This window comes from Budorcas taxicolor, chromosome 21 (genome assembly GCF_023091745.1).
Source record: "Budorcas taxicolor isolate Tak-1 chromosome 21, Takin1.1, whole genome shotgun sequence".
NCBI classification, from domain to species: Eukaryota; Metazoa; Chordata; class Mammalia; order Artiodactyla; family Bovidae; genus Budorcas; species Budorcas taxicolor.
In genome coordinates this window covers 23,581,755-23,602,923 of record NC_068930.1, presented here as the reverse complement: position 1 = coordinate 23,602,923, position 21,169 = coordinate 23,581,755, and the positions used below count along the sequence as shown (strand labels likewise).

The 21,169-nt window shown below is 55.9% G+C and overlaps 2 protein-coding genes and 1 non-coding gene across 3 annotated transcripts in view; 1 reads left to right on the top strand and 2 right to left on the bottom strand.

Moving 5' to 3' along the window:
* Positions 1 to 295: 295 nt before the first annotated feature.
* Positions 296 to 368, bottom strand: TRNAR-UCG (transfer RNA arginine (anticodon UCG)). Its single transcript has one exon. It is a non-coding gene; the product is annotated as a tRNA-Arg (tRNA).
* Positions 369 to 1,514: 1,146 nt separating this feature from the next.
* Positions 1,515 to 17,723, top strand: POLG (DNA polymerase gamma, catalytic subunit). The gene is made up of 22 exons (XM_052659433.1): positions 1,515 to 2,265; positions 5,117 to 5,312; positions 6,193 to 6,357; positions 6,454 to 6,600; positions 6,749 to 6,828; positions 7,642 to 7,824; positions 7,930 to 8,084; positions 8,309 to 8,435; positions 9,350 to 9,586; positions 10,501 to 10,621; positions 10,773 to 10,859; positions 11,159 to 11,266; positions 12,005 to 12,165; positions 12,875 to 12,928; positions 13,025 to 13,142; positions 13,532 to 13,667; positions 13,765 to 14,011; positions 14,975 to 15,097; positions 15,215 to 15,383; positions 15,507 to 15,715; positions 16,531 to 16,691; positions 17,215 to 17,723. The coding sequence occupies exons 1-22, from the start codon at positions 1,655 to 1,657 to the stop codon at positions 17,271 to 17,273; spliced, it is 3,654 nt and encodes a 1,217-aa protein (XP_052515393.1). The 5' UTR covers positions 1,515 to 1,654; the 3' UTR covers positions 17,274 to 17,723.
* Positions 17,513 to 21,169, bottom strand: part of FANCI (FA complementation group I) — a 59,831-nt gene continuing 56,174 nt past the window's right edge. Inside the window, exons 34-37 of the mRNA XM_052659434.1 lie at positions 20,574 to 20,642; positions 18,972 to 19,067; positions 18,566 to 18,676; positions 17,513 to 17,639 (exon numbers count right to left, since the gene is read on the bottom strand). Coding sequence (XP_052515394.1) covers positions 17,559 to 17,639; positions 18,566 to 18,676; positions 18,972 to 19,067; positions 20,574 to 20,642 — 357 coding nt within the window. The 3' untranslated portion in view covers positions 17,513 to 17,558. The remainder of the gene's footprint in view (positions 17,640 to 18,565; positions 18,677 to 18,971; positions 19,068 to 20,573; positions 20,643 to 21,169) is intronic.

Genomic DNA, 21,169 nt, shown 5'->3' with positions numbered 1-21,169 from the left:
AAATCGGGGTTCCCCCAAAGGATGCTCCTGCTTCTCTACCAGTGTGAGGGTATGAACACGGATGGTACGTTTTTAGAAATGGACCACCACTTCCGCTCACCTCCATGTAGCTGTAACAGGTAGAGAAACAGTTTCACAAGGACACTGCCGGGTGGGATGCAGGTGCAGTTACTTCGTCTGATTTGAGTGTTCCCAGATATCAACGAGGGGTGATAATCGGCAACAGCGTTTCCATACGGTCCTCTTACTTAAATTCCTAAGAGAGGATAATACCAAAAAGCAACTTTTTCCATCGCGACCGCGGCAGGACTCGAACCTGCAATCTTCTGATCCGAAGTCAGACGCCTTATCCATTAGGCCACGCGGCCGCCCGCTAGCTAGTGCTCTTTGGACAATCTAAAAAGCATTATTACCGCCCACCAGCTTGCCTGGGACCAACCTACCTGCTTCTTGAGCAGGGGAGGTTGGACCTTGGTTCCCAGAGTTCCGCAGGGGAAGGTCCGCCCGGAAGTCCTCTTTCCCCCCCTACGGGCGGACCGGTCTACTTGTGGCTCTCCTATTGGTCGCGCTAGGAGTCTCCCGCCTGCCTCCCGGGTAGCCGCGGGACCTAGCGGGGTACAGACGGGAAGTTGCCCCTGCCAGCGAGGCGGATCGCTCGGGTGGAGGGCACGCGCCACCCCGAGGCTGCACAGGCCGCGCGGAGGGAGCCGGGGCGTCGCCAGCCTGGGGTCGGGAGCCGCAGACCGGGAGGCACCGGGCGGACTGAGGTTTCCGGCGGGTTCGGCGCTGGGGGGCAGGTGGCCGGGTCGCTGAGCGGCGGCGCGGCCCCTCCCTCTCCAGTCCGGGAGCGCGGCCCTGAGCTGGGCGGAGGCTCGTCCCAGCGCGCACCGCGGCGCGGCCGCCGGGCTCAGGCTGGCGGCCGAGGGCTCCTGCGGCGCGCTGGGCCAGGGCTCCGGCGGGGGTGGGGCTCCCGCGGGACTGCAGCCCCCCTGGCGGGCTCGAACCCGGGCACCGGCCCCTAAGGGCGCCAGGCCCTCGGGCTGCGGCGGTGGGGGCACCGGCAGCCACCGTTTGCAGAGCACTTGCCGAGGGCCGTGCCCCGCGGCAGGTTCGCCCTGTGTGTCACCCGAACAGCAGTCCTGTATGACCGGTAGAACCCAGTCACCCCAATTTACAGAGTAGGGAAATGGGCCCAAGGCGCTTGCCCAAGGTCACACGTCTCGGAAGAGCTGGAGCCGGGATTCAAACCCTCGTCCCCACCAGAGTCTTGCGCTCTTAACCACTACCGCCTCCTTCTCTGATGAACTTAACCTGAACCTCGGTTTTCCGAGGGGTATTGGTATTTCCCAGGGTTGCTTGATTAACTGAGAACATGCAACCTAAAGGCGCCTGGCACCCTGCTTTGGGACGCAGGCAGGGCTCGCGGAAGGAGGGCTGTTAAGATCGCAGGTGCTTACATGTAGTTGCTAACACTACATCATTTGTCTCCTTTAGGATTTGTGGGTGGAAGGCAGGCATGGTCAGAACCGTTTCCCTGGCAGGAAAGCGGAGACAGGACGTGTCCCTCTCCACGTCTCTCAGCCAGTGAACGCTGCCAAGCTGGAGCCCAAAGCCAGGTGTCCTGACGCCCACCGGGGGGCTCCCTGCACCCACCATGAGCCGCCTGCTCTGGAGGAAGGTGGCCGGCGCCACCGTCGGGCCAGGCCTGGTTCCAGCTCCGGGACGTTGGGTCTCCAGCTCCGCCTCCGACCCCGTCCCCAGCGACGGGCCGCCGCCGCCGCAGCCTGTGCCATCCTCGGTGGGCGGGCAGCTGCGGCACAACCCCTTGCACATCCAAATGCTCTCGAGAGGGCTCCACGAGCAGATCTTCGGGCCCGGCGGGGAGAGGCCCGACGAGGCCGCGGTGCGCCGCAGCGTGGAGCACCTGCAGAAGCACGGGCTCTGGGGGCAGCCGGCCGCGCCCTTGCCCGACGTGGAGCTGCGCCTGCCGCCCCTCCTCGGGGGCAGCCTGGACCAGCACTTCCGCCTCCTGGCGCAGAAGCAGAGCCTGCCCTACCTGGAGGCGGCCAACTCGCTCTTGCAGGCGCAGCTGCCCCCGCGGCCCCCGAGCTGGGCCTGGGCGGAGGGCTGGACCCGGTACGGCCCCGCGGGGGAGGCCGAACCCGTGGCCATCCCCGAGGAGCGGGCCCTGGTGTTCGACGTGGAGGTCTGCTTGGCAGAGGGAACCTGCCCCACGTTGGCGGTGGCCATATCCCCCTCGGCCTGGTGAGTAGGGAGGGGCCAGGGTCAGGGGACTTGAGCCCACGTGGGGGGGCCCCACTCTGTGTCTGGCGGGGGAGTTTCCAGGGACTGCAATCAGCTCGACCCCAGCTTTGATAGAGCTTACTTTCTGGTGGGGAAGGTGTAGGATGGTAAAGGACACCCTAGCGAGTGTCAGGTGGTGACGGGCTCAGCAGAGTCCCAGTAATATGTTGTACTTGAGGCTGACTGGGAGACCAGTTGAGATTACCTTGATTTGATTCCTTTACCCCTTCCCCTAATAGCTTCCTGAAAAGTTAGTCTAAGACATTTGAACAGTGTTTCTATTTGGGGATGTCAGTGGTTATTTTGGGCAGGAGAAACTTCCCTTTGATGGGAATGTCCCAGGCAGTATAAGACACTTAGGGTCCCCAGCTGCTCCCTTAAGTGCCAGACCAAATCCCGCCCCATTTCAGTTTCCAAATACCCCTCCCCTCAGCTAACACCTTGCTGACCACCCCTAGTTGAGAAACACTTCTTCCATCCCCCAGCCTCCCAAGTAGGCCTGCAGGCATTTTGGTCCCCCAAATGTATATCCAGTCACTCTTCTTTTTGAGTAACTTTCTAAGTGCTACCCAAGTTTCTTTTTCAAACAATGATGGCAGTACTGTTTCTCCCCTTTTTTATTCTTCATTCCAGGATTAAAATACTATTTACAACCTTAATGCTTTCAGGCATGGCCAGCAAAAAAAAAAGTTGGCAGTTTCTTTATTCCTATTGGAAGCTACATCTTTGTAAAGAAAGCTGCGAAATGTTAAATATGCAGTTGAAAATGGTGAAAACATGGCTAAATAGATAAGGTAGGCATTAACGGCTGAAAAGAGCAAAACCAGATGATTCCTTATTGATTAGTTCCAGTTAAGATGAGAATCTCAGAGCTTACTATGTAACTTGATGGTCAAACTAGAGGGAATACTGTCCATCATTTGAGAAAATAAAGTAGGCTGTGGTGGCTGAAAGGAAATTAGGAAACCAGTGATAAGAACTGTTTTTCGATCTTTGGGTCATTCTTGGCCAGTTTACCTCTAGTCCCCTTTTTCTTGTCTCTTCTTCCTCTCCTGACTGTTCACCTCTTTCTCTTCCTGTCCTTTCCATCATTCTCTCATTCTCATACCATTCTTGCCAGTGGTACTGGGGGGCGCCGCTCAGTTTGCCTGGCAGTGGAAGTCATTACCGAGGACTGGGCTCATACAGGGCCTTCCTCCTGGGAGCCTGACTGTGGCGGGGAGTGGGAGGCTGGGGCCCTGACAGCAGCCCACTTAACTTCGGCACATCCCTGGCACCTGGCTGTGTAACGTCAGATGCCTGAGCAGCCCACAGATTCCGGTGGAAGGGAGAAGCCTTGCACAGGCCAGAGGGCAGCTTCCCAAAGGCTGCAGGTGAGGGCTTTGGTCATCAGACCGGAGGGACATTGCACAGGCTGTCAGTGGCAAGCTGAGGCTCACAGGGAAAGTGTAGTGTTGGTTGGTTCTGACTCATCTTAAATATGCCAAAGGTGTTTGCATTTTGGCTTTCTTGCATTTTGGCTTTCTTCTTTTTTATCACAAAAATTTAACAAGATGGCTCTCATGCACAGCTGCAGACCCCGATCTTGACACCAGTCTGGCTTTTTATTGCAACCAAAGTCCCTATCATCCCCGTAGCCTCTGATATTTGACATCCTTCAGCCTTTTCTTCCGTGTTATTAAGGGCTTTGACATGCTGAATTGAGAGGGAAAGAGGTTGCAACTCGAGTTCCTGAGCGTTTTCCCATCATTTGGGGTGTGGGTTAGATCTCACCAGGTTTAAAATTAGGAAGCACTTTTTGGTGGTAATGCCCTCCCCGAGAGAAACTAGTTTTACGTTTGTCATTAATTGTTGTGACAGATAACCCCTCCTCCCCTCCATAGGGACACAGGGAGCTTGTTTGCAGCTGTGGTGGCCACACAGGTGGCCTCGTCACTCACTTTGGTGCTGAGTGGCCTTGACCCTTTGGCGTGATCCATGGTTCACAAGAGGCTTTTTGCTCAGTGGCCGTTTCCCCTCACTTATCCTTGTGGATCTTGAGCAAACTCCAGCCTTTTCCCGAGTCAGTGTCAGGCCCCCAACAGACAGCACTCACCCCCTGTCCACCCCACCCGCCAGCTCCAGCACATACTTCTAGAACATGTGCATACATCTCCTCCTTTCTGGCACTTTCCTTGGTCTGTCACTGAGGGTGGTTGCTCAGAGGCCCAGCACCTTCTACAAGGTGCGTGACTTGCTCTTCGTCGTTCAGAATCTTTCCAGCCGTCAGATGATTCATCCTGTACACATGTGCAGCATTTGTCTTTTTTTTTTTTGCCACTTTCAATTAAAAAAGTTCCACTTTGGAACTTTATAATTTTATAATTGTAAAAGTTATAACTTTATAATTATCTGTCCCCTTTATTAGCTCTTTGAACATGAGCTGTTTCGTGCTCATAGATGTGAGGGGTCGGTAACATTCATTAAGATACCTCAGAGCCAAGCACCGACTTGGTGAGCTCCGGACCTAACAGACATCTTGACGGCCAGGCTGCATGCCCGTCCGGGACACTGGGGACTGTGGCGCGTAGCTGCCTTCCTCTCTGTGGAGGTGGAGAAGTAAAGAAGGCTTTGTAACTCTTCCTCACTCCCAGCACGGCCCCCGACAGCCCCCCACCCGACCTCCAGCTCTGTGAGGGTTAGGAGACCTCGTCCCCCTTGTGTTCCCAGCTGCTAGTGCAGGACCTGCATGTGGTGGAAGGTGTGTAGTGGGGCTTGTGGAGCGGGGCATGCACGTCTCTGGGCTGAGCCTGCCCACCTCTCACCTCCTCAGGTATTCCTGGTGCAGCCGGCGGCTGGTGGAAGAGCGTTACTCTTGGACCAGCCAGCTGTCGCCGGCTGACCTCATTCCCCTGGAGGTCCCTGCCAGTGCCAGCGGCCCCGCTCAGCGAGACCAGCAGGAGCGGTTAGTGGTGGGGCACAATGTATCCTTCGACCGAGCCCACATCCGGGAGCAGTACTTGATCCAGGTGAGGATCCTAGGGCTGAGTGCAGGTCCTGGCTCAGGGTGGGCTCAGAGCCCGGCTCTCAGTGGCTGGGGAAGGACTGCATGTCCTGGCTAGTGCCTCCATCGCCTTTGTAGCAACTCCAGGGCCCCCTGTTGACCAGCCCTGCCCATGGTCCCTGTGCCCAGCTCGTGGGTCCCCAGGATCCCTGGCACAGGACCTGAGCTCTCACAGTACTAATGGCCCTTGTCTGTGCAGTATTTTAGAGCTTGACCTGGGCTTTGGAGGCCATGGGCCCCACAGCCTGGGCACACGTCCTGCCTCAGCCACTGGTGAGTAGCATGTGCTTCTTGACACCCCTGAGCCTCAGTTTCTTCTTTTGTAAAAAGAGGGAGATAGCAGAAGTTGCATCATAGGATTGCTGAGAGAGTTTGAACAGTGCACATGTCAGAACCATAGTGGAGGCACTTCTTGAGTTTGTGGAAAGTGCCCCAGGAGGTGGGGCAGGTGGGAGCAGCCTTGGCCTCCAGCTGCAGATGCTGAGGCTTGGACAGCCTTGTTAATTTGCCCAGGGCTTCGTAGCTGGTGAGTGGCAGGGCGGGGCAGCCATGCCTGATAGCACGGAAGGCTTGGTTTAGGCCCCTCTGTTCCCAAGGTGCCTCTCAGTGCTGTTGCTGGGATGGGCCTTGTGTTGGGACTGAGCCTGGCCTGTGCCTTCCAGGGTGGCTAGGATCTAGAAGGCAGGCCCCTCACAGGTGGAGGAACAAGCACGAGCAAGTTTGAAGACACTGCACCTTGAGCATCCAGCTGTGTGCTGGGAAGAGGGCTGTGGTGGGGCTGGTGGGCTGAAGCACTGAGGTGAGGTGGGCAGGCCCGTCTGCTGCAGCCTCTCCCCACTCCTCAGGGTTCCCACATGCGCTTCCTGGACACCATGAGCATGCACATGGCCATCTCAGGGCTGAGCAGCTTCCAGCGCAGTCTGTGGATGGCCGCCAAGCAGGGCAAGCACAAGGCCCGGCCCCCTGCTCAACGAGGCCAGAAGTCCCAGAGCAGAGCCAACGGCCCAACGGTGAGGGTACAGTGGGCGTGGGGGGACGCCGTCACAAGCCTGCCCATCTGGCTCAAGGCCACGCTGACCTGCCATGTCCCTTGCTCTGGCCCCCAGATCTCGTCCTGGGACTGGCTGGACATCAGCAGTGTCAATAACCTGGCAGACGTGCACGGCCTCTACGTGGGGGGGCCTCGCCTGGAGAAGGAGCCCCGCGAGCTGTTTGTCAAGGGCAACATGAAGGACATCCGTGAGAACTTCCAGGTATGGTGGGGGGTCGGGGTGCTCTGGGGGTGCGGGCAGGGGCAGGCCCGGAGAGACCCTGGGAGTGTAGCTGCCACACCTGACCCTGGGCCCCAGCGGCAGCAGTGGGATGACTGCGCACCCTGCGCCTTCCTGTCGCCTGTGCCAGGACCTGATGCAGTACTGTGCCCAGGACGTGTGGGCCACCTATGAGGTTTTCCAGCAGCAGCTTCCGCTCTTCCTGGAGAGGTGAGGGAGTGCCCCTCTGGGAACCCCTGGGGGTCAGTGGGTTCCCGGTGGTACCTGGGCCCATTGTAGCCAGGTACTGCTGGGCCTTTCTCAGGCTGGGGCCCTCAGCCTTTCTGGCCCGAGAGCATAGAGCTGCTCTGTCCAGGGCTAGCCACCTGGCCCTTGGACTCTCGGGTGTCTACAGAGTCCCAGAGGGGAGGACCCAGGCTGTGCTTATTCATGGTCCGCTCAGCGCCCTCTCTGAACCCAGATCCTGAGCTAAGGGCTTCACGTCCATCTTGGTTATGTGTCCTAGTGAGTCAGTCTGATGATGCGGTCAGAATTGGAAGCCTCAGCCAAACCCGGTTCTGATCTTAATTGTCCGGTCCAGCTCAGAGGACCTTGGGCAAGGCACTTGGTTTCTCTGGGCCTCAGTGGTCTTGTCTGTGAAGCACACACAGGCACGCTTGGCTGCTCCAGTTGTAAGGCTCTGGTATGACACTTCGTGTGTATGGAGTTGTTAACACAGTGTCTGGCTCCTGGTCATGACTCAGCAGGTGGCAGCCACCTCCATTGTTGTGAGCTGTCATCCTCACATTATCCCTGAGGACGGAATGATATTGTCCCCATTTTATAGATGAAGGAACGTTGGCTCAGAGAGATGAAGTCACTTATGCAGGGTCTCATGGCTGGGAAATAGGAGGGAGCTGGAGTTTAAACCCCTGTCTCTCTGATGGGGGTGGTTGGGTTGAGGATTGCCAGGCCGGCTCAGGGCTTGAGCCAGAGCCTTGCCTCCCGTGGTCATTTATGGCAGCCCTGGTGTTTGTCCTGAAGGTGTCCCCACCCGGTGACTCTGGCTGGCATGTTGGAGATGGGTGTCTCCTACCTGCCCGTCAACCAGAACTGGGAGCGTTACCTGGCAGAGGCACAGGGCACCTACGAGGAGCTCCAGCGGGAGATGAAGAAGTCGCTGATGGACCTGGCCAACGACGCCTGCCAGTTGCTCTCGGGAGAGAGGTAGCCAGGCCCTTGGGTGGGCAGGGTCCCCCTGCAGGGGCCAGGCAGCGGGAGACCTGGCCTCTGGCGTGGCCTTAGCCCTGCCCTGGTGAACTGGCTGTGCAGGTACAAAGAGGACCCCTGGCTCTGGGACCTGGAGTGGGACGTGCAGGAGTTCAAGCAGAAGAAGGCGAAGAAGGGGAAGAGGAGGGAGCCGGCCGCAGCCAGCAAGTTGCCTGTCGAGGGGGCTGAAGCCCCTGGGGACCCCAGGGATCAGGAAGGTGGGGAACATGGGCGGGAGGCGGGGAAGGGAGGGCCCCTGGGAAGGGCCTGGGACCCGGGGGTCCCTTGGCAGTGGTGGCTCCAGCCTTCCAGAGGACAACCCATGCCCCCTGCAGTGGAAGCACAGAGTTCGAACCACTGGACTGGACCGCTGGGCAGGTCCTGGGAGGGTCTTTCTGAGATACCCTTCCCCGGTCCTGATTGTCCTCCCCGCCCTGTGCAGACCCCGGCCCCCCCAGTGAGGAGGAAGAGTTCCAGCGAGGTGTCACAGCCCGCACCTGCTTGGAGCAGCTGAGGGGGACCACAGAGCTCCTGCCCCAGCGGCCCCAGCACCTTCCTGGACACCCAGGGTGAGCCCTTCCCCTCACACGGCCAGAAGCCCCCCTATCCCTCCCTCCACCCCGAGACAGCCGTATTCTGGGCCCCAGCACAGCGGGTAGCATGCATATGCGCCCTGCTAACCTGCTGCCATTTGTTCCTGCCTTCTCCCGGTCCTGCTCTCACCCCCGGGTCACTGGGCTTGTTCACTACAAGTGCACTAAGCGCCTGCTGGGCTCTGGGCCTTACTGTAGCCTCTGAGGGGCAAGGAGAAGCACAACTCCTTTCTAGTAGCTTCTCCCTGGGAAGAGCCAGCCTGCGCTGGAGTTGATATCCATCATGAGACAGGAGAGTCATCAGTGTCGAGGCAGAACCTAAAACTCTGCCTGGGGAAATCAAGGAAGGCTTCCTTGAGGAGATGACCTTCATTCTTGCCCCACAAAGTGGCAGAGATGGGAAAATAGGGGCATCCAGACTGAACAGCAAGGGGCCAATTTTGTGTTTCCCTGAGAGGAGGCCGCCTTGAATCCGTGCCCTGAGTGCCTCACTTGCCTTGCTCTGGCATTGGCTCTGGTGAGCAGCCCGTGAGGGATGGAGCGCTGGAGGCCCTGGTGTGCTTCTGGAGCAGCAGACGGGCAGACCGGTGCACTGCTCTGGGCAGTTTCCCTGGTGAAGTGGAGCTTGGCGAGGAGTCCTGCCCTGGGCAGTGTGTATGGGTCCTGGAACAGGGGGCTGACAGAGGATCTGTCCTTGGGGGATATTTGAATTATTCTAGGGGCCTCCATGGGGGTCCTGGCTAAGTCCCAGAGGGAGGGGGTGGTGATGTCAGGCTGAGGTCACCAGCAGGCCTTGGGATTGTTGGGCATTGTCATGGATGGAGAGAGCCTTCCTCGTTACACGCTGTCCTCCCCTGACTGCTGTGACACGCTCTCTGCTGGCGGTGTAGGTGGTATCGGAAGCTGTGTCCCCGGCTCGATGACCCTGCGTGGACCCCTGGCCCCAGTCTCCTCAGCCTCCAGATGCGGGTCACACCTAAGCTCATGGCGCTGACCTGGGACGGCTTCCCCCTGCACTACTCGGAGCAGCATGGCTGGGGCTACCTGGTGCCCGGGCGGCGGGACAACCTGGCTCAGGTGCCGGCCGGCAGTGCCCCCACATCGGCTGGGGTGGCCTGCCCCCACACGTAAGGCTCTGGCTCGGGGAGGAAGGGGCTGGCATCTCGGGACCCTTCCCCTTGTTGGAGAGGCCAAGCCCAGCTCAGGCTAGGGTGAGGAGCCTGAGTCGGAGCGTCTGGCTTCTAGTTCTTTTTTGGTGGCAGTCTTTCTGTCCAGGCCTCCGAGCCCTGTGGAGTTGAGGGCGTGGGGTTTGAGTGGGAAGGGCTAAGGCCCTGCTAAGGAGCGTGCAGCCCAGCTGCCCGCACAGGAACACGTAGAGGGCAGGCTGGAGGGCTGTTGAACGTGATGGGTCCACGGACTTTGTGTGCCTCCTTTGAGTGTCATGTATTGAGCACTGGTTATATTCTGTGTTAATCCTTTACGGTGCTTCCCTCGTTTGTTCCCCAGGCAGCCGCATGAGACAGGGTGGTTATCTTCATTTTAGAGCTGGCAGAAGAAAAGGCCATGGGGAAGTTAGTCTCTTGTCTGAGAACCCAAACCCTTGAGCTTTTGACAGGCAGGTGCTGGGGAGAAGCCATAGTGTGTGAAGTGGCCCAGAATTGAGGGTCCTGGCTCGGCAGGGCAGTCTGACCTGCCTGTGGGGCCTGAGGACAGAGGGATGGGGGTCGCCTGTGCCTGTGAGCTGAAGAGTGGGTGCACGGGCAGGAGCCAGCTTGGGGCGGGCCTGGCCCTGACTCCCTGCTGCCCTCCTCCCCGCACGCTCTTCTCCTGAGTCGGCCCGGGCCTCGACGCCCAGCCTGCCAGCAGCGCGCTGTCGTTTGCAGCTTGTCACTCGCTGTCTGTGAGCCAGGGAGCATGCTGTCCATTCCTGCCTCAGATCCGCTTCCGGGGACTGAACGGGGAACGGTGGAAGGCACCCAGCGGCGGCCTGGCCCGGAGGGGGCCCGCGGTAATCAGGCTGCGGCTGCCGTTCTCTGCGCAGAGCCATCGAGTCCCTGTACAGGAAGCACTGTCTTGAACAGGGGAAGCAGCAGCTGGAGCCGCCGCGGGCAGACCTGGCCGAGGAGTTCCTGCTGTCCGACAGCGGCGCCACGTGGCAGACGGTGAGGGCGGCGCGGGCCCCAGGACGGGCAGCCTCTGGGTGGGGGCCGGGCGCCAGAGGCACTCGTCTGCTCCCTCACCCCGGAGTGGGGCTGGCGGGCGTGGGCCAGCCCTGCCCCCCGCTTTACTCGCTTGGTACCTGGGCCCCTCCAGGTGGAAGAGTTGGGCTGCTTGGAAGTGGAGGCTGAGGCGGAGATGGAGAACTCGCGAGAGGCAGCTGCAGGACAGCCGCTGGCTCCGGTGAGCTGGGCGCCTGCTCAGGGCTTCTGGGTGGGTGCTGGCTGGCCACGTCCTGCTCTTGCGCCCAGGTAGTGCTTTCCCCCTCAGTTCCCGAGGCTTTGCGGGGTTGGGAGATGACCGCCACGCCCTTGGGCAGCCCCACCCTTGTTGGAGGCCCGAGAGGGAGCCTGAGACCGCGTGGCCATCCTGTCGTTTCCCAGCTGCATGCCGTTTCAGGCCCTTTTCCCACCCCTACCCCATGGCCCTCGCTGAACGCAGGTGCTGGAACAGGGCCTGATCTAGGTGTGTGGCCCCCACAGACTGCTGCTGGTGGCCCCAAAGCCAGCCAGCCAGCTTATCACCATGGCAACGGACCCTATAACGACGTGGATATCCCCGGCTGCTGGTTCTTCAAGCTGCCTCACAAGGTGTGTGTGCTGGTTCACACCCGGTTTCGTGGTGTTCTTGCTGCACTTGGGGCACATAGTAGGCCTGCAGAGTGACTCAAACCAGGAGACGGCCTTGCTATGGGAATGCCAGGAGTAGAGGGGCAGAGCATGATTTTGGACAAAAGTTGCCATCTCTGTGAGCCTTTGTTTTTCTTCTAAAAATTGGGTGGCAAGGGGCCTGGTGGCACAGTTAAATGACATAGGGCTAGAAAAAAGAGAAAAATGACATCGGGCATCTCTTTGTGACCCGCCAGGCTCCTCTGTCCATGGGGTTCTCCAGGTAAGAATACTGGAGTGGGTTTCCATTTCTTCTCCAAGGGATCTTCCCCACAGGGATTGAACCCGGGTCTCCTGCACTGCAGGCAGATTATCATCTGAGCCACCAGGGATGTCTTTGAGCCTTTGTTTTTTTTCCTAAAAATTGAGTGGCAAGGGGTCATGACATAGGGCAAGAAAAAAGAGGAAACTGACATGGGGCGTGTCGGGCCTAGTGCCACATCTGGTGATTGGTGGCTGTTCCTGGGAGGGGGCTGGGTGTTCGCCTGTGTGTGAATGTGTATGTGTATGCGCGCGCCTGTGTTTGTATGTATGTTGCAATCAGGGATTTGCCCCAGACTGCTCTGCTCGTGGGGCAGTCTGGGCTCAGTGTCGGGCAGTGCCTCGGGCACTGGGGATCTGCCGCACACCTCCAGACCCCACTTTCTTTGCCCTCCACAGGATGGCAATAGCTGCAATGTGGGCAGCCCCTTCGCCAAAGACTTCCTGCCCAAGATGGAGGACGGCAGCCTGCAGGCTGGCCCGGGAGGCGCCAGCGGGCCCCGGGCCTTGGAAATCAATAAGATGATCTCATTTTGGAGGAACGCCCATAAGCGTATCAGGTGGGCTGTCGGGAGGGCAGAGACTTGGCTGCTATCCATGCCTCTGACCAGGTCACTGCTCTCCTGGGATCCCTTCCCCTCCCCCCTCTCCACCCCCACAACCCCTGGCCCCGACAGCCTGTACTACAGTAAAGGGCTCACCCAGTCTGGAGGCCAGGCTCTCTGTGGTCCTGGTGCTGTGCGCCCACGGGCCAGGCTCTTTCCCTCTCCAGCTTCAGTTTCCTTGTTATGTAAGAAGAGTGGTACTGTAGGTCCCCGAAGGCCTCTCCCAGCCCTGTGAGGCCCCTTCTGTGAAGGGCTAGTGGCCTGTAAGCTGTGTTGGGGGCTGGATCCTAGGCTGGGAATGGCAGATGGATCAAAGTCTAGTTCCACGGCGGAGGTGGCTGCCAGCAGCACGCTCCTGTGAGGAGAGTCTGGCAAGGGCTGCTGACGCCTGCCCTGAGCGTGGAGGAGGCAGTGGTGGCAGGGCTGAAGCAGGGTGCCTCATGGTCACCCCAGGATGCGGGCAGAAGCGGCCTTAGCTGCCTGGCCATCTCCCTGAGGGCTTGTGCTCCTGGGTGGTAGATGGCAGGGCCCAGCCCAGGTCAGGTCAGTGGAGAGGGTTGAGGCCGGGCACGCAGGGCATGCAGCGGAGCAAGGGGGTTGAGAGCTGTGTCATGAGGGGGTGGCTTCTGCCCCCGTGGTTGTGCTCAGCAGCGTGTCCCCACAGCTCCCAGATGGTGGTGTGGCTGCCCCGGTCTGCGCTGCCCCGGGCCGTGACCAGGTATGTCCTATCGGGGTTGTGGGAACAGGAAAGCTGAGTGAGGCGGGTCCTAAGACCAAAGCCAGCTGCGGAGATTCAGGTCCTTCCCCCCCACAGGCATGCCAACTACGATGAGGAAGGCCGCTACGGGGCTATCCTGCCCCAGGTGGTGACGGCCGGCACCATCACTCGACGGGCCGTGGAGCCCACGTGGCTTACTGCCAGCAATGCCCGGGTGCGTGCTCTTTGTGCGTCTGGTCTCCCTGGCCTTCCTCTCCTGTCTCAAGAAGCTGGGGTTGCAATGGGCCTGTACTAAGATCTGAGTCTGGTGGGACTCAAGACCAAATCTGGCATCACAGCCCTTCCATTTGTTGGGCAGATAAGTTATGGGCACCTGCTCCTGGCCAGGCATGTGTGGCACAGCTTTTGTGGTGTCTCAATGGGGCTGAGTGTGAGCCAGGCATGGGGCAGGGGATCTTTACCTAGAACTGGCAGAGCTGGCTGCATTCCCTAAAACCACGCCCTTGGGAAGGGCCACCACATCTCAGTCTAGTCAGGCCCCGGGGTGAGCGAGAGGAGTCTCACCGGCCACCTACGTGGGGTATGACCTCCCTCTTCCCACAGCCTGACCGTGTAGGCAGTGAGTTGAAGGCCATGGTGCAGGCCCCGCCCGGTTACGTCCTCGTGGGTGCCGACGTGGACTCCCAGGAGCTATGGATCGCAGCTGTGCTGGGAGACGCCCACTTTGCCGGCATGCACGGTAAGCGGGAGCCAGGGCTGGAGCAGAGTGGAGGCGGCCTGATGTCTGGCCAGCGGAGCACTTCCAAAGCCGCCTCTCGCTGTCGCCCTGCCCCCAGGCTGCACGGCCTTCGGCTGGATGACCCTGCAGGGTAGGAAGAGCAGGGGCACCGATCTGCACAGCAAGACAGCGGCCACCGTGGGCATCAGCCGCGAGCATGCCAAGATCATCAACTACGGCCGCATCTATGGGGCCGGGCAGCCCTTTGCTGAGCGCCTGCTCATGCAGTTCAACCACCGACTCACGCGGCAGGAGGCGGCTGAGAAGGCCCAGCAGATGTATGCGGTCACCAAGGGCCTCCGCCGGTGAGTGTCCCCCCCCCTTCTCCATCCCTGGGCCTCAGGCTTGCTTTATTGTCTTCGCTGCACCTGTTTTTTTGACCTTCCTGTTGCCTGAGCCCTCATATGATCTCTGACCTAGCTCCAGGTGGGTTGTCCTTTGGTTGTGATGTGTGCTCGCTTCACGGTCCGTTTTCCTCATAAAGCTGTGCATTTGTTATCACTGAGTGGTTGCAGGGTGCCTGCTGTGCTCCTGCAGAATAAACAGTAGTATGGGGTTTGCAAACCCACAGGCTCACAGGGCATGAGAGCAAGTGAGAGGGGGAGCAGAGTGTTGTCCTGTCCTGGGAGGTGAGGAGGGAGACGGGGCTGGGGGGATGCACTAGGGTAGCGTGTACTGGCGCAGGCAAGGCAGTGGCAACAGAGATGGCTGGGTCTTAGTCATGGAGACCTTTGAAGGCTTCATGATGTGGACTGAGGGTGGGTGGGGAAAGCCTGTGGCACCTCTGAGCGGGTGAGTGACATGACTGGCCAGCAGGGAACTAGCCCGGTGTCGTCTGAAGCCACAGTGAAGCTGGGAGTCTGGGCAGCAGGGACCGAGACGAGTGAGCCAGGCCTGGCTGTATGTCCTGTCTTCTGCCTTTCTAAATGCTCTTCCCACCCCCACCCCAAAATGTAGGGTGGTAGCCTTGGCTGCCTGCTGGGCTGACATGACACCTGTCGGTCACTGGGCAGTGCAGGGTTGAAGATTTAGGACAGTAATGGTCCTCTGTCCTTTATTCGGGCTACCCTCAGGTAGCCCACAGAATCCTGGGATCCTGTCTAGGCTCTGCTTCTGCCTGCTGTGTGATCCCAGAGTCACTTAGCATCTCTGAGCCTTTTGACCCCAGGGCAGTTGTGGAAATAGAGTGGTGTTGAACACGCCTAGCCCGGGGTTTGGCACAGAACAGGCATTCCCATGGGAGTGACGGTTGTGACGCTGCCTCCCAGGTACCGGCTGTCAGATGAGGGTGAGTGGCTGGTGAAGGAGTTGGACCTCCCTGTGGACAGGACCGAGGATGGCTGGGTTTCCCTGAAGGATCTGCGCAAGATCCAGAGAGAAGCTTCGAAGAAGTGAGAACCTTCTGTGTGTTCATGTCAGTGGGAGGGTTTGGGCTGGCCCGGGGAGAGCTGGAGTGCGTTTGCTCTGATAATGTTGGAACACAAAGCTTGCCCCTCTTCGTTCCCCAGATCGCGATGGAAAAAGTGGGAGGTGGTTGCTGAGCGAGCCTGGATGGGGGGCACAGAGTCAGAAATGTTCAACAAGCTGGAGAGCATTGCCACATCTGACATACCGCGTACCCCGGTGCTGGGCTGCCGCATCAGCCGGGCCCTGGAACCCTGTGCTGTCCGCGGGGAGGTACCGCTGCCCTCGGAACGGGGCAACGGGGGCCTCAGGGAGGGGAGGGCTCCTGTGCCACCTGCTGCTCGGGAGGGAGCTGCTTGTGGTCTGACCTTCCTCACCTGTGCCTTCCCTCCCCAGTTTATGACCAGCCGAGTGAACTGGGTGGTGCAGAGTTCCGCGGTGGACTACCTGCACCTCATGCTTGTGGCCATGAAGTGGCTGTTCGAGGAGTTTGCCATTGACGGGCGCTTCTGCATCAGCATCCACGATGAGGTTCGCTACCTGGTGCGGGAGGAGGACCGATACCGCGCAGCCCTCGCCCTGCAAATCACCAACCTCCTGACCAGGTAGGCAGGGCCCATGGCTCCTCCGGCCTGAGCATCTGCCAGATACATGGGGCTTGGACCACACTGAGCACAGTCTGGACTTTCATCCCCCCAGGAATAAGTTTCCACTTTTATCTCTGATTTTTAAAAACTGAGAAGTCTTAGAAAGACTGGCTCAATATTTAGAAAAGATTTTTGGAGATTGAAAGTGTATTGCCAGACTCGATCACTCGGGTGGTCAGGAGGTGGGAGAGCCCAGGGAGTAGGCTGAGAGAGTTCTCAAACTGTGCTCCCCTCAGAATACACCTTTGTTCTGAAAATCAAATGACAGGCTTTTCTCAACTCACAGAAAATTTCGATACTTTTTCATTTGTAAACATTTATTCTTAAGTGCCAAAAGTTTGTTATTGTTAGTAAACAGAAAACATTGTTAACAGGGAAGCTCAAGTATACATAGAGTTGAATTTTCTTGTAGTAAAACCTCTAGTTTATGTTTGGATTAACTGATGTTACAGTTCCATGTTGATCTGCCACTAAGAACCAGTTTGGGAACTGTGGCCTGTCCTGATTAATGGGTATATAATGAATGTTTACAACGATCACTACTGTTGCCCTCATCTTCTGACCAAAGTGGGAAAAAAGGTGTGTTTTGAGTCCACAGTTGTACGCGAGTATCTCAGCAGGAGGTGTTGGGCTGCTGGGTGGAGGGCCGTGCTAGCCCTTCAGCTTTCTTGGCTTGAACAGTTGGCTGGGCAGGCCCTGCAGGTCATCTCCTGGAGACGGGCCTTTGTTATAGCAGGGACACGACTGTTGAAAGGAGATGGGGTCTCTTTCAGGTGCATGTTTGCCCACAATCTGGGCCTGAATGACCTGCCCCAGTCAGTCGCGTTTTTCAGTACAGTTGATATTGACCAGTGCCTCAGGAAGGAAGTGACCATGGATTGTAAAACCCCTTCTAACCCAACTGGGATGGAAAGGCGATACGGGATTCCCCAGGGTGAGCACACCATCTTCCTTCCTTATTACACATGGGATGGGAGGCGGACTAGAAAGTGGTCTTGGACAACAGAGGCTCGGGGCACTAGAGGCTAATAACCCTCCTCTTGTGCTGTGTACTGGGCTGTTTTGGTTTTTAACAGACCCTGAGTCCAAAGTGAGCATAATGTTTGGATCACAAAGGCATGTGTTTCTAGGAAGGTGTTCCTAGTAAATGAAGTGTTTTGACTCTGGTTTCTTTCTTCAGCCACACACACATAGAAGATTTAAACAAGATTTATTGTTTAAAAGTCACAGTGTGTTCTTAGGTGACAAAATTATGCTCTGAATGCCAAACAAGTAAATTAGAAAGCTTAAAGTCTATTTAAAATGTATCTAAGACAAACTTATTTTATAAAGAAAACAGACCCTCCCCAAATATGACCCTACCATTCTTGGCAATCCTTTTTGACCTTAACATTAAGCTTTTCTCACTTCTGACTGCTTCATGACGGGGCATCCTAACAAACTGCACTATTTTTCAGGTGAAGCGCTGGATATTTACCAGATAATTGAACTCACCAAAGGTTCCCTGGAGAAATGAAGCCAGCCTGGACTATAGCCCTGCCTGGAGGCTCTGTATTTGCTCCCATGGAGCTTCATTGGGGCAGCGCAGGCTCCTAAAACTCAGGCTTTCAGCTCTGCTTTTTGCAAAAGGGCTAGCCTCAGGCCAGCCATTTTTCAGTAGCAGGGCCTGCCAAGAATGACTGCCTCTAAACTGAAGGTGCAGTTGAGTTCAGAACCAAGACGCCAACGAGGTGCAGGCAGTAGGACAAGGGGGCATTGTTGCTTGTTGGGTAAAAAGAAAGCAGAATCCCCAAAGTTCACATTAACTCAGGCATTTCTTTTCTTTTTTCCTTTTCTTCTTGGCTGGTTCTTTGTTCTGCCCCTCATGCTCTGATGCAGTGCCCTGGAAGGGGAGAGAAGTAACGCTGTAATGTGAGAAGCCCGTTCAGAGGCAGTGGAAATAAAAGCAGAAATCCTTTATCTTCTCATCAAAGCCTGTGTTGGTCATGCTTTCTCCCCTGCCCCACTCACGGGAGGGGACTTGGTGATGGGGCGAGCTCTGCAGTAGAGCGAGGTGGTGCTGACTCCTCCCCTCTGGGCTTCTGTAATGATGCAGGGAGCACGGTGACAGAGAAGGGGCATCGAGATGCTGCAGAACTCCCCTGAACTCAAATGCCAGGCAGGCAGAGGCAGTGGACAGGGCCAGGTGTGTTATAGCTTAGAGTGTGGTAAACGGAAGAATGTGGATTCAGAATTTTTTGAGAAGCTAGAAATCCAGGGTGGTTGATGTAAACTTCCAGTTTATTTTGGATATGCGTAAGGTGATAGAAATTCTAGGCACCAGAGGTAAGGAAACACAGGGTTCTGCTTCAGAGATGCTGCAGGGCTCACGGCGTGCCGTTGGGACAGGTCTGTTCCTCTCCCTTCAGTCTCAGCAGAGGGGAAAGGAGGCTAAGAAATGTGCTGACCCTCATTCAGAATAGTGGCCCTACTTTGAGAGCATGGTAGAAGAGGAAAAACTGGTTTCTGAGCCAGAAGGCTTAGGCTTATAATTTTCCAATGGTTTAAAGGGTTATGGGGAGAAGACCCACAGTAAGACCCTGTTTTCAACATCCCCTTCCTGGAAATGTCCATCCTAAAGGTATACAAGCCTGGGAAACTTCTTGGGTGGTTCACTGTTTACGACCTTTCTCTTGAGAATGCTTAGTTTTGTTTTCGTCTTTGACCACCTTTTGGCCCTTTCTCTGTGGCTGCTCCCGGACAGGCTGCTGACAACCGGCCAGGAGGGCAGCTGAAGCCTGCTGCACTCCAGTCAGAGCAGGCACTGACCTCTTCATTTTCATCCTCCTCCTCCTCCTGCCGAAGAACCGCGTCCAGGACGTTTCCCTTGATCTTGAAGTCTCGTGAGGTGCTGAGCTTTATATGCTTCATCAGGTTCACCTGGGACAGGATTGTAAACACAGGCACAGTTTGCTACCAATAAAACCTGCCCAGGGCGGCCTGAGCCGTCCCTGATAAACCCTTCAGTTCCTAGAGAAGCAAGCACACACCCACTAGACTTCACATCAGGTTCCCTGTGTCAGTGTTTGACGTCAGGCCATCAGATCAGAAATAGCAAAGAGACAAAAGAAACGTAGTCGACCCCCGACCCAGCGCAGTTGTGTTGCTTCAGTTTGCCAGGTACCCCCTCACAGGGTAAGTGGAAATCAGTAGAAAAACAACAGAGTATGCTTACCTTTGACCTCTTAGAAAGGTGGATGAGAAACTTTTCATACTGTTCAATGGCAAAGATGAGATTAGGAATTGGCTTGGTTTCCCGAAGAGCTCTGGCCTACAGGGCAAAGAAGAGAAGACCTAGATTTGGGGTTCAGAGGTGGTGAAGTCCTCTGAAACTGCCGTAGCAGAACTGCTCGTGGCTTTGAGGGAAAGACAGTCTGACTGCCAGTGAAATGCAGTTTTACTTATACACCAGTCATTAAGAATTTTTTTGACAGTTCATCAAACGACCTAAATGCCAATGGAGATGGCAATTAATCCTTCTACCTGTAACTCCTAAACCTGTGTTTTAGAGGCTGGCTGAGGGAAGGGCCGTGTCTGGGTGTCTGGCTGCCTCTCTGACTTGGGATTCTTGTGATGATGAGCCCACTCTGCACTGGTTCTGTTTCCGCTCTAGTCTACAGAGGCATTTTCACTGCTGCGATTCTCTTTCCCCTCACCTTGAATTGTAGCTTGTAGATCCTTCCGTATGTTTCTTATGCATATAGACATGTTTTTAAACAACAAATGAAGACACTGTTCTCATCTTTTTTTCTTTAACATCTCAGAATTTTGTATCTGAACATTTAGCTTTGTATTTTTTCATGTCTGCATAGTGTTCTACAGTATAAATATACTATAAAAGCCAGCTCTCTATTAGTGGGCATCTTAGTTTTCCCAATATTTCACTTTTACTTAAAACATTACTAGGACTGAATATACACAGGCTTTTACAATTTCTCTATGCTACAAGTAGAATTGCTGCATTAAAGACTGGTGCATGTCAACAGTTATTGCCAAATGTTCCCCTTGAGAGAGGACTCAGTTCTTACTTTGCCAGCAGTGCCCTGGAGAACCCACTTTCCGGCACCAATCTTTTACATCCTTTAAGGGGTACCTTTTGCACTCACTAACTTTTCCTAAAATCAGCTCCTTCCCAGTGGTTATCATAAGCTTTTTCTATTTTTGAAGAGCTCAAGATTTCCTGGTACTTCCTGAATCGAGCATATACAGAGAGAAAAGATGTTCCATCTGAACAAAGTCCATGAACTGAGAAGCAGCCATACACAAAGAAGCCCATTTCCTCCAGCTTTACTGAGATGTAATTCACATACCAACCAGTTTACCCATTATATTGCATACTTTTTTGCGTGTGTTTCTTTGTGCATTCACAGAGTTGTACAACCATCACCATAACTTAACAGCATTTTCACACACCCTACCCCACAAGAAATCCTATACCCATTTTAGCAGGCACCTTCCCAGTTTCTCTAACATCCCCCTAACCACTCCTGCTCCCCACTAATCTTTCTTTTTAGATTTGCCTTTTCTGGGCATTTTATATAAATGGATTCATATAACATGTAGGCTTTGTCCGATTGGCTTCTTTTACTTAATGTATTTTCAAGGTTCATCAGCAACCTTGTTTTTTTTTTTGGCTGTACTGCATGGCATGCAGGATCCTAGCTCCTTGACCAGGGATCAAATTGGTGCCCCCCCGGAAGTGGAAGCGCAGAGTCCCAACCACTGGACCACCAGGGAATTCCCAGTGGCCACGTCTTGATCACCGTCAGCAACTTACCATGGCTGTGGGGCCAGCAGCGGTTTTCTCCTTTTCTCCTGTACATTTTAGGCTCTTACTGTGCTTGTTCTAAAGAAAAGGAAACAAGTCCTCTCATTCCTGAAGGTTTATCTATAGAGCTACCAGGCTAGTGGTAATTTTCTAATACGATGATTATAGCAGTAACAGCAGAACTCGTAAGGGGGCCACGTCTGGGTGAAGAGATTATCCTGAAGCAGACGCTGGACAATGGGAAACATTCTGGGACACTTTATAATCCTCAGATATTTTTCTGCTTTTGTTGTTGGGAGATTTACAGTCTTGCTCTTGGACACGGCTATCACATGGAAGTGAGGTTAGGACCCACCGTTATTTACACTAGGGCAGCCAAGGGACTCGTGAGCTACGAAAGAACTGTCAAGGGGGGAGTAGGACTAGGTGTTCCCTACTGGGATGTTCGCTAGAAGGGCTAGAGAGAAGACAGGAGGCTGGAGAGGTTGTTCTCAGAGCCATGTGTCTCACATGACAAGTGGTTACAGGCTCCATAAAAGGTTTAAAGGTCATAGAAACACTGTTTCCCTACGTTGCAGAGAATCAAAATAAAGAGCTCCTGGAGA